This window comes from Xenopus tropicalis, chromosome 5 (assembly GCF_000004195.4).
Source record: "Xenopus tropicalis strain Nigerian chromosome 5, UCB_Xtro_10.0, whole genome shotgun sequence".
In the NCBI taxonomy this organism is placed as follows: Eukaryota; Metazoa; Chordata; class Amphibia; order Anura; family Pipidae; genus Xenopus; species Xenopus tropicalis.
The window spans coordinates 18,508,697-18,520,962 of NC_030681.2; the positions used below are offsets into that span (position 1 = coordinate 18,508,697).

General features: G+C 42.3%; 1 protein-coding gene across 1 annotated transcript in view; it reads right to left on the reverse strand.

The window, feature by feature from the left end:
• Positions 1–409: 409 nt before the first annotated feature.
• The window catches only part of lrpprc (leucine rich pentatricopeptide repeat containing), an 83,039-nt gene continuing 71,182 nt past the window's right edge, over positions 410–12,266 (reverse strand). Inside the window, 6 exon segments of the mRNA NM_001045738.1 lie at positions 410–616; positions 2,140–2,282; positions 5,285–5,369; positions 5,515–5,589; positions 10,277–10,392; positions 11,330–11,457. Coding sequence (NP_001039203.1) covers positions 548–616; positions 2,140–2,282; positions 5,285–5,369; positions 5,515–5,589; positions 10,277–10,392; positions 11,330–11,457 — 616 coding nt within the window. The 3' untranslated portion in view covers positions 410–547.

Consider the following 12,266-nt stretch of genomic DNA (forward strand, 5'->3'; position numbering starts at 1 on the left):
GAGTTTGAATTATACCAATACAAACCTGTACAGGTATTGGACCCCTTATCCAGAAAGTTCCGAATTACGGAAAGGCCCTCTCTCATAGACTCCATTGTGATCAAATAATTCACATTTTTAAAAATTATTTCCTTTTCTCTGTAATAATAAAACAGTACCTGTACTTGATCCCAACTAAGATATAATTACCCCTTATTGGAGGTAATTTTTTTTAGTAGACTTAAGGTAGGAGATTCCAATTACAGAAAGACCCCTTATCCAGAAAACCCCAGGTCCTACACATTCTGGATAACGGGTCCCATACCGGTACCAACTTTGCCCATGTTAAACACCAACTAAGCCCAATGGGCAAGCAATGCACCCATGAAGGACTGCCCCTGAGGGAGAGAAACCCACACAAACACCATAACACTTTGTTTTTTGTTTTATTCCCCACCCACATTAAATATCCCTTGCAGGTCAGATTTATAACACTTCCCAGCAGCAACAAAATACATATAAAAAAAAAATAATTTGTAAGTGTTACAGAAATTAAAAAAAACGAGAGCTAATGTTCATCATCGTAGGAGTCTGCCTTGTCTTTCTTTAATTTGTCTGCGTAGAATTTAAAGCTTTCCTGAAAAACAAAACAGGAAATAAGGAAAAGTTAGTGATTCTTCATATTTCCGATATAGCAAGGGGCCGCTAGATAGCTCATCTTTCTGGCATCCAAATACGACTGGCCAATAGTAATACATGGCTGAGCAGTATGTGGAAGAACTTATACACCTTTTATACTGAATATAATGCCCCCCCCCCCCCCCCCATTTTTATATATTGCTAACATTTCTAGTTTGAGTTTTGGTGATTTGAAATACCAATACCATAGAGATAACATTTCAGTGTAGGAGTTCCTAGAAGTTCCATAATCACAAAGTGATATCCGTTTAGACTTTATGAAGGTGTTAAAAAGGGTTCATAATCTGTTGTATTAAATGGAGGAAACTACAGATGGAGAAGGCGAACCAGTTTCATTTGCTTTATACTTAGGATGAGACACTCCTCTCCCTTCTTTTTCATACACTTTGGGGGGTTATGTAATAAAAAGGCACTTGTGGGGGTTTAAATATAAAAAAGGTTAAGGCGGCCTGTAATCAGCTGTAACAAATGTAGGAAACTGATCCATGAACTACAGATGGAGCCGCATTTATTGCTATATCTGCAATGCCTGCAATGACTGAAAAACAAGCTAATACTATTGTATAGTGATATATTTTTATTCCAAAGCATTAAAACTCTAAATGAGTTAAACTGCCGTATTTTGTGGCTCAGAATATTTACTCTATTAGTTGTCTTTTTAGCAAAAGGCCACGTCTTCCCAAACCCCAATTTGAATGTGTTGAATATGCATTGCTACTAAACAGCGCATTATATTCTGCCCTTTACACGAATCTTATCGGAGCCGCCGCGCGCAGGTAGCAGCTTCTCAATACCGTTACGTCGGTGACATTTTAACCATGTAAAACACATTTCCTTTTAAAAAACAAGAAAGGGAAGGAAATAAAATGAAATATTCGGGGAGGTGATAACGCATCGGCGCAGATAAAGGAGGCCGGCGAGAGGCTGCGCATTATCTTAATTTCCTCAAACGGTAACAAACAAGATGGAGTCACTATGACATTCAGAAAACACTTAGGAACTTGCAAAAAGCCCCGACAAGTACAACGGGGACGCAACTTGCACACAAGGTACTTTTGTTTTTTTACTCCAAAACGAGCAAAAAACAAAAGCAATTACCGGCCAATAAAAACAGCTTATTGAAATGTGCTTTTAAGCTTGAAAACAGAGAGATAAGTGCCTCCCAGGATGGAGGGGTAAAGTCATACTTCCAAAATGACCTGCAGATATGCGCCCGATACTATCGGAGGCTTTTAAAGGCAATAATCCGCAGAAGGTTATCGGCTCCCACAAGTATAATAAAATTAATCCTTTCCGCTCGGCGCGGCGAGCACTTCACATGTGCGGATCCCTGGGAGAATTCTCGGCTGAGATCTAATCCCTACGTAATTAAATGCAGAGTGGGTTTTTTTGGGGCCGTTATTAGCATAAGGAGCAGCCGTAAACGCTACGCAGGTATGTGTGTAATTAGCAAACACTCACAGGAGGCTCGCTGAAAGGGACCGGCTCTCCCGCTTCCCTCAGAAGGACTGCCAAGCGTTTCAGGAACAACTCGTCCGGACTCACACTTTCGCTTTTCATCTTCTCGTATAAAGCGGTCGCTGCAGTCGCATCTTTGTCTGTCGCTGATAGGAAAGAAAAAAGGGGGTTATTGGGGGGGGCGGGAAACCATTTCACAGGGCAAATTAACACAATCCTCAATTTTGAATGGGAAATAACTCTACTTTTTAGCATGTTTCTAACTACAAATAAGATGTTAAAAATGGGGTGAAGGAGGTAAGTTATTGTATATTGCACATATGGGCAGCCACTTATATAAATGGTGTAATAACCCCCATTGAGCCGGCCATACATGCACCGATACTGTCATACAAAACCTTGCTTCATATGATATTCAGTGCATGTATGGCAGCTCAAAGAGGCGACAGATATAGCAAAGGCTGTGGATATCGGCCGTCTTGTCGATCAGCCAGGTTAAAAGATTTTGATTGGGCGCCATTGAAGGTGCCCAAGCAAAATCTACGTTTAAGGCTGAATCGGCAGGTGGGGGTAGAATTTCCATTGTTTCTACCTTCATATCTGACGATTCATCCCTGAACACCAGTGTAGGGTGGGAACGATCATTCAATAAGGAAAGACCATTATTGCTATGTGTATGGCCACCTTTAGGCTCAAGGGGAAATGAGCCACTAATCAGAGCCCGAGATGCAGCACCAAAGCAGCAAACTTCTATCGTATGATATGGGTTTGCCCAGCTGGTCACAAGTCACGACTGTTTTGGTTTAGAAATTGGGTCTCTCATACTTTCTTTCTCCTAACTACTGTAAGCACTATGCTGCCCAGTGAGAGCGGCCATGTTGGGACACAAGCATGCAGGTATGTTGAACTCTAATTGCCGATTGGTTGCCCTGGGCAACACTCCACTTTTCACACAGCATGATAAATATATCCCATAGTGTGCCAACTTCATACTCATGCAACTAATGACTGAGCCAGGAGGCTCTCTAATTAAAGAGGTTGTTGATGATTGTTGAATGATATTCTGAGAGATTTCATTTTGCAATTGGTCTTCGATTTTATATTTGTGGTTTTTGAATTATTTAGCTTTTTGTTCAGCAGCTCTCAAGTTTAAAATTTTAGCATCTATATGGTTGCTAGGGTACCTTAGCAACCATGAGACTGGTATGGGCTTCTGGGATCAGCGTCCCCCTTTTGAAAACTGTTGTAGGTTAATTTTCCTTAGCATTGTTTCTCCTCAATGGGAATGTGGGATCTATTAACCTGCAACTCTGGTGGAGGGGGAAACATTTTTGCCCGATAGGTGCAAAATAATAATAAAGTATGGTCTATTAGTGTATGAAGTAAGCCTGCTCCATCTGTATATCATTTGGATGCTAGTAAAGCTGCGTTTGAGCTTAGCCTGACACTGTCCGTAATGCCATGAAATACGACTCTACATACAGTCTGAGGGGTAAGCGCCATTCAATAAACGCACTGAGCTGTACACGTGGGATTTACCACCCACATCTAAATACAATGTCATTTGTTTCTCAGAGGGCAGTGACCGTAAATCATTGGATCGTTTTACATTTGTGCAAGTCAAACATTTTGGAAAGTTTATGATTTACATTAGAACAACAATGGGCTGGGATTATATAAAGGCATTCTAGAGTTACCCTTCCCATGAAGTTGTGAAAACTGTACCAGGTATTGCTTAACCAATTCACCTCCTACCCCAGGAATGGTGCCCCATTATTAGCCTTCTGGGCGGCCTACTGCTAAATATAATTTCAGCCTCTGTACAGCTGAGCATCATGAATGTTTAGGCCGACACATTTATATCTGACATGAAAACTGATTGTTTTTTGTTATTTCTTGAGCTAAACGGGGCAAACAAGGAAAATGAAATACTCCAAGTTCAGTCCCTGCGGGACAGATGATTGGTTGCATTAAATAACAAGAAATAAGGATATTTTTGGTTTAAAACACTAACATTTAAACACATTTTGGGTAGATAAACAATAAAGGATAATCATTTTCCAGAAAAAAGCACAAATAAAATAAAAACCTTTTAGAATTAAAACACAATCAGCAGGAAGAAAACACACTGGCCACTTGGAGCATTGGCCCTGCCTATATAGCAGCATTGCAAATGGTTTGATGGATAAAAAGCCAATATCATTGCTAAGGGGCATAATAACAAAGCTTTATAAAACATGGCACAGAAATACAATTTTCTGTGCTGCCTTTTACACAAGCCCATTGTTGTATAAAATGTGGCACAGTCAATATACTTTGGACTGATAAATAAGATCATACCTAAAACGTGGTGCAGGTCTATCAAATATGTCCCTAAGCCAGTGATCCCCAACCAGTGGCTCGGGGGAACATGTTGCTCCCCAACCCCTTGGGTGTTGCTCTCAGTGCCCCCAAACCAGGGAGTTATTTTGAATTCCTGACTTGGGGGCAAGTTTTGGTTGAATAAAAACAAGATTTCCTACCAAATAAAGCCCCCTGTAAGCTGATAGGGTGCATAGAGGCTGCCTAATAGCCAATCACAGCCCTTATTTGGCACCTCCATGACCTTTTATGGTGCTTGTGTTGCTCTCCAATGCTCCATTTGACTGCGGCTTATGAGTAAGAAAGGTTGGGGACCCCTGCCCTAAGGGTTGGTAACACAAGGCAGAGAATTTATTTGCCCAATGACCAAAGCATTAGAGACTACAACCCAATGAGCTAGAAGTCCTTTAAGAATAGTAATTTTCAGACCAGGTCAAGGTTTAGAGCACTAAGTTATCTCCATAAAGAATATGCATAATGTGTATTACATACACAAGCCGTCAGCTGCTGTGTAATATGAATTCCCTTTTATCCAGGCAACCTGAGTTCATATCATCTAGGAGTTCCCTTTCCTTGATTTCAGTATTAGATGTATTTGTTTGGAATAGGACACATACATAAAATATGCATTTGCACTGTAATATTAATAGCTGCCACATTCTTTAAGTACATTTGCTAATGGTTAATAATTTATCCTCTCTCGGCCCCATTTGTTGGCATTTCATAGAATATAAAAAAGGCCCTAAACACTACAGCTCATGACTCAAGCAAAGGCTGAATGACTTACCGTAACATTTCATAAGGTAGGAGTAGGCTGTTTCCCTCTCTGAGAATTCAGGGATCAGTTCTAGCAGATCTTTGATCAGCTGCGCCTGGAGAAATTACAAGGGATATTTCACATCCTAATATCCAAGTTCAGTTTCCTCAAAGACTATCAGAGGCTCCAGATGCCCCGACTGAAATGGAAGTGCATTCCAAATGGAAAAAGGGGTAAAAGAAAATATAGAAGTGAGTTACCTGGCCTGGTATCTGTGCAGATCTTGAGATGAAAGATACTAGGACAGGGGTTTGCTCGGCTATAGAACCGCACCTCTGTAAAGAGAACAACAAACGGGGCATCAGTAAAACCAGTGTAATCAATGTAGTTATTTAAAATGCTGATTTAGTCGTTTGGACTAATGATGTGTGGGTTGAGCTGAAACCTTGGGGACCCAGGGGTTTACCTGCGGTTGAACTGGTTAGTGTTTAAATTTAAGTAACCTCTGCAGGTTCAGGTTGGGTCTGGGTCAGACTAGGGAAGTAAATCCCCCCTCTGCTCCCAAAGCTTCCCTGCCTTGGAACCAGAGATGCGTGCAAGAGTAGATTACAGAGTACGGGTACGGGTTGGGTGAGCATCCTCTGCAGGTTAGGGTTGGCTGTGGGTTAAGGTTTTGCCGGTTAGGTTTGTCCCCCCTTTGTATTTAAAGAGAAATATTAAGAGAAAGTATTTCCTAATACATTTTTGCGGAACCACATTAGCAATTCCCCAGTCCCTCGGCACCATGCCAGACCTCAATGAATCCTAAAAAATGAAGTGAAGAGGTTCGGCAATCACAGAGCTAAGCTTGTTTAATACCCTGGCATGAATACCATCCAGTACTGGTCCTTTGTTTTTAATCTATTTTGTTAAAAATGCCAAAGAAAACTAAATTCACTAGGTGCGAATAAATCTAATTGCTAAATAAGAATCCCTAGAGCCGTCTCAGTACCCTGGGCTGGTGGTTCTTTGATATGACTGGACTGAGGTGGGGCCAGATGCACTTGGGGCATCCCTTTTATTCTAGGCTGACATCCCTTTTATTCTAGGCTGGTATCTCTGCAACTGACTCCATCTGGAAAATTCTCTGAAATCAATAGTAACAGCATGAAAGATGAACAGATTATGTTGAGATCTTTATGAACTGATATGTAAAGGAAAATGCAGAGATGGAGGTTCTACACTTTGCACCTAATTTCCCCCTTCTTTCCAGCTAAGTTCTGAGTGCAGGATATGAACCTTAAACAAATATCTATAGATCAGAAAAGTAAATGATCAGCATTGTATATATCAGAGAGAAATAAGAAAGGATAAGAATAAAGATGAATAGCATAGCAAACATCATTACCCCACATTACAGCCTAATAGCAGCTTATAAAGAACTACAGTAGCGGATCATTAAATGCTAACAGCGCCCTGCCTAATCATGCCAATCTGTCATAAATACGTCCCTGGCACAGCAAGCCTGAGGTTTGTTTAAAAGGATAAGAGGGGGGGAAAAAATAATAAGTGAATGCTTGAGCGGCCCCAAGAAACAAGATTTAGGGAGAGGGGAAAAAAAAAAAAAAGAACGGGAAGGAAAAACATTATTCGTCTCCAATTATACTGCCAGGATTCATAAGTGTGCTTGGGATCATAAGGTTAATTATACATTTAATAAGGTGTCAGGGAGATAACTGCTCATTTCTTTATAAAAATTAAAATGTACAAAGCAAGTTCCCTTCAAAGTATAATTACCTACACTTAGGCGCACAAAGGGACTGATTTCAATCTGCTTTAGAAAGGGCCTTTCAAACACAACAGACAGTTCTCCCGAGTGAAAGACAAAAGTTAAACTTGAAAGGAGAAGTTTAGATGCCAAGCGGGGAGAAGCGAGTGTCTATGGCACAGCGAGGGATCCGTGCCAGGCGAGACAATATTGTAACGCACACTTAGCACAGATGTCATTCACTCACCACCCTGATTTGTTTTTTTTTTTAGCACCAAAATAAAGAAAAAAATAAGTACAAACACACACAAAGAAAACAAGGTTAGCTAATTGGGGGGGTTTGATGGATCTGAAAGGGAAATGGTAGAAAATTTCTTTAAATAAGGATAAGCAAGGGAACTCTTATTTGCAGATGTAGGGGGGAATCTCCATTCTGCACCAAATGGGGTTCCAATGCTACAGCTCCCTGACTTAAGGTGGCCATACACGCTAATATCCGCTCGTTTGGCGAGGTCGCTAAGCAAATGGATCTTCTCCCAAGGTCTAAGGGACTGATATCGGCAGCTAGAATCGGCCCGTGTATGGCCACCTTTAGGCACTTGTCCCTGTTTGCTTCTGTCTGGCTGGAGTCTTCTTTCTTATAGCCCGTAATCTCTTAAGGGCAGGGGCCTCATTCCAACTGCGTACAGATATTTTTAATTATTCACATAGCATAATTCAGATTAAAGGCAAACTATACTACTGAAAACTGCAGTAAAAAACTGCCCAAACTGAACAATTATTAAAAAAATGTAACAAGGGTCTGGGTTGTGCCAGAGCAGTATTGTGCTGAAATTATAGGGTTGGAAACATTGGGTCTCAGACCCAAAAAGAGGCCCTTAATGCTGTGGGAAGGTGTCACTTACTGGCGCATAGGACTATTCGGAGCCAGACCATTTGGGGCAAGGAAGCTAGGACAATTGGTTTCTTTGATCTGTTGATCAAAGAAAGTGGAGCTGTGGACCTGGAGCAGCTATGAGAAAAATATGATTATATTTTGGCTGATTAATAAGGATTAGGCTGAATCCAAACCTTGCAAAATGCCAAAATTTGGTGTTAACAGAATTCATGCTCTACGTGTAGTTGTTATTTTGCTTTGCAGTTGATATAACAAGGATAAGGAAATTTAACATTAAACTCCACAGTTTCCCTTTCACGCAGGCATTTCCCATTCTGACACGGTCACTTAGTCTCCCTTCAGGATTAGATCTGTTCTGCTTCTCCTGCAGGAATCTTTTTCTCAGATTGTTTTTGTGTTGCCCATTCCTTGCTTTTCTCCTCCGACTGCCCCTGCTAGGCCTTCTTTAGCAGAAAATGTAGCGAGCGCCGGCTTCTGCATGAATAAATCAGCTGCCACATGTGCCAGGCAGCAGAACCGTTCTGCAAAGCAAACCCTCTGTTCCCACAGCTTCCTCGTATGTAAATCAATGTCAAATGTTGACACAAGCTGGGACGGCTAAAGCAGCAGTTGGACAACTTTTGTTTTACCAGCCGCTAAGCATTTTAAAGGAACGCAGTGCTATTTGTTATAGGAAATTGGCAACAGCCTTCAATTTAAGACAGGGGAGCTGGCAATAACCCACCAAACTGGATTTCTGACTGCCACCTGCCGTGCAGAGATTCCCTGACTGCCTCTTTGTGCATTGGCTCAGTGTTCTGTATAATGCAAGGAGAAGGCCTGGACGCGGCCAGGAGGAGAAGGCCTGGACGCGGCCAGGAGGAGAAGGCCTGGACGCGGCCAGGAGGAGAAGGCCTGGACGCGGCCAGGAGGAGAAGGCCTGGACGCGGCCAGGAGGAGAAGGCCTGGACGCGGCCAGGAGGAGAAGGCCTGGACGCGGCCAGGAGGAGAAGGCCTGGACGCGGCCAGGAGGAGAAGGCCTGGACGCGGCCAGGAGGAGAAGGCCTGGACGCGGCCAGGAGGAGAAGGCCTGGACGCGGCCAGGAGGAGAAGGCCTGGACGCGGCCAGGAGGAGAAGGCCTGGACGCGGCCAGGAGGAGAAGGCCTGGACGCGGCCAGGAGGAGAAGGCCTGGACGCGGCCAGGAGGAGAAGGCCTGGACGCGGCCATTTACCTCCCTGGTGACTGCTAATTTTACAGATAATGAAGGCCAATGAGAGCAGCCGGTACCTTTGATCTAATGTGCCGGCAACACACACCAGCAAAAGGAATATAATGGGATGAAAGCCACAGCCACCTTTCCTGGTAACACTCACAGGGGTCAGAGTGCAGCAGAATCAGTTCATATGCCACAAGCCTTAGAGTTTGTCTCGTTCTGATGCTGTAAGCAGAATGGCAGCTCTTCTACAGAGAGAAGAAATGATCTGACTATTGCTTACTGGAATCTGTGCGCCCTGTCACAAGGCATGAATGGGCTGCTGCATGACACCGGATTATGTGGCACGGACACTTCCCTGTGCAAGCAGAAGCACTAACGTAAGTAGCATTTTGTCAGGGCTGCACTTCTGCAGCCAGCAGTGCGGAAAGCTTTCAGGTGCAGTTAGCCATTGTGCTGCTAATGCCCCTTATAAGCGAAGAACTTGCCAACACCAAGGGGCCATCACTGGCATGAAAAGGCCAAACATGTCAATATGTAAATAAATAGATAAAATTGAAGCAAACATTTAAAGGAGACATATACCCACTCTAATCTAAAATTGCTCTTCTAAAGCCTGCAAAAAATATTCAGGTGTAAAAGGAGTGACCCCTTCAGGTTGGCGGCTGGATAGTACAACAAAAGATTAAGTTACTGATGTAGGAAGCATCTCCTGCTGCTTCTCTGCTCAGTGTGACAGAGAAGCTTCCTGCATCAGTAACTTAAGATTTTGCCTTTCTGTCAGGGCCGGGCATGTGTGAAAATCCTCTCCAGGAGCCACAAACTTGGGGCAGGCAGATGTATGTGTCTGGTGCCCCTTCACATTTGTGCCCTAGGCACGTGCCTCTTCAGCCTACCCCTAGTTCCGGCCCTGATTTCTGTCCTGCCGCTACCAGGGCATTACATCTGTCTATCTGCCTATCCCCTTTATTAAGAAAAAAATCACTTGATTTCCAGTCTTACTTACAAAGTTAGCACAGCCAAAATAAAACGCCTTGATAGATGTGCAAAATAATCACAGATGTCTGCTGAAAATACCAAACATTGGCAGCACCTCATAAAACACAAAGCCCTTTTGTGCAACAAGTAAATCTAAGATAATAGAATACCACAAGCATTTTAGCGCTGTTTGGGTTTAACTGACCTGCAAGAGAAAACGGGCATCGTCCTTTCTTCCAACTTGGATGTACTGCAGGAAAAGGTCTGTAACGGGTCTGTACACAGCAAACTGATTGGCCAATCTCTCCGCCATGCCACTCACTGCAAACCAAATGAAAGTGTTAGGTCTGCAGGAAGAATATCCCAAGCATGGACCACAGGACTAAGAAATAGACATTCAAGTGTCTACGCTTTGAAATTAAAAACTAAAAATCAAGTGTCTAGGTCTGGGCTTGGCAAACTGTGGCATTCCTGTTAAAAAAAAACAAAACATTCTCCATGTTTATTGGCAGTGTGCAGATAAACCCCTCCACAGAGTTCATTATCTTCAATTAAACAAAATCAGCTAAATACAGGGCAGGCAGTAAGTGTGAAAGCAAAACCTTAAGTCTGCAAAAAAAATTTATTTAAACACTAATTAAACCCAATAATCCAATAAGGATTAATTATATTTTAGTTGGGATCAAGTACAGGTACTGTTTTATTATTACAGAGAAAAGGGAATCATTTAACCATGAAATAAACCCAATAGGGCTGTTCTGCCCCAATAAGGGGTAATTATATCTTAGTTGGGATCAAGTACAGGTACTGTTTTATTATTACAGAGAAAAGGGAATCATTTAACCATTAAATAAACCCAATAGGGCTGTTCTGCCCCCAATAAGGGGTAATTATATCTTAGTTGGGATCAAGTACAGGTACTGTTTTATTATTACAGAGAAAAAGGAAACCATTTTTAAAAATGTGAATTATTTAATTAAAATGGAGTCTATGGGAGATGACCTTTTTGTAATTCGCAACTTTCTGGATAATGGGTTTCCGGATAAGGGGTCCAATTCCTGTATTGCTAGAATTGGCATTCTGTGAGGATCTAGCTCCTAAGATTACATAGGCTGGACTAGTAACCAGTGTGCTTGTGTCTCTTTGCTTAGAAACAATTCCAGGCTTTGGGATTGGTTGTGGAATCAGATCTGTTACGTACAAAAGTGAACCTAAATCAAACTGCGGGTATAAATACTGCTGTGATAAAGGGACTCACATTTCTCTAGGGCCGACTCCATCTTTTCTTCCATTGCCTTCCGGAACACATAGGAAATACTGGTGACCTGGGAATCTGTTCCTGTATATAAGGGCTCTATAAGCTCGATTGCCTCTTCCGTTTTACCCCTGCAAATGCAATGGCAGAAACAAGCGCTTAGTATGGTGAGACAGAACTATAGAAAATCATGAAACACAATGGAAATGTTATATTTTTACATTTATTTATTTATTTTTAAATTCCCTGCTACGAGCAGATTTGGAGCCCTAAGAACAGAACGTACGAGTGAAGCGTTGAGTGGAAAAGTAATAAAGGAACATTGAGCGTGGATGTAATTGTTTAATATGACCTGACCAGGGCAAAGGCTTAGCAGGGGTGACATTAGCGCTGCCTCTTTACTGAGTTAAAGTGACTTGCAGCCTCGCCGTCAACTGGCAAAAAGGTACATAAAAGCAAGAAAACGGCCAAGCAATGAAGGCTGCATGTATGAATAATTAAAGGGCAGAACTATTACTGTATTCCTTGCAATATTAAATAAAATATTTACCTGAAATGGTTTCAGGGCTGTCCTTCTGCATTCCCAAACTGATAATAAATATAATGTGCTCGTTGGGTGCTGCGTCTGGGCCTGGGGGGGGCGGCGCGTGTAAATATGCACATAGTGTAGGTGTACGCGCAGGACTCGTAACGTAGGATGACAAGGCCATTTGGCAATGTGCTAATGTACAACACACGCATCTGCTGCTCTACTTCCTCCAGTAAAAGAAAGTTCTGCATCGGGAAATTTATGGCTTCTCTCCACCAAAGTTTCTCATTTAAATTAATGGCATGCCAGCTTGCTTTAGCCGATGCTTTGTCAGTACTACGTTGCTACAGTCCCCATTTCCATTCTATTTAAAGGGGAACTTCACCCAAACCCACAGCTTTTAGCATTAAG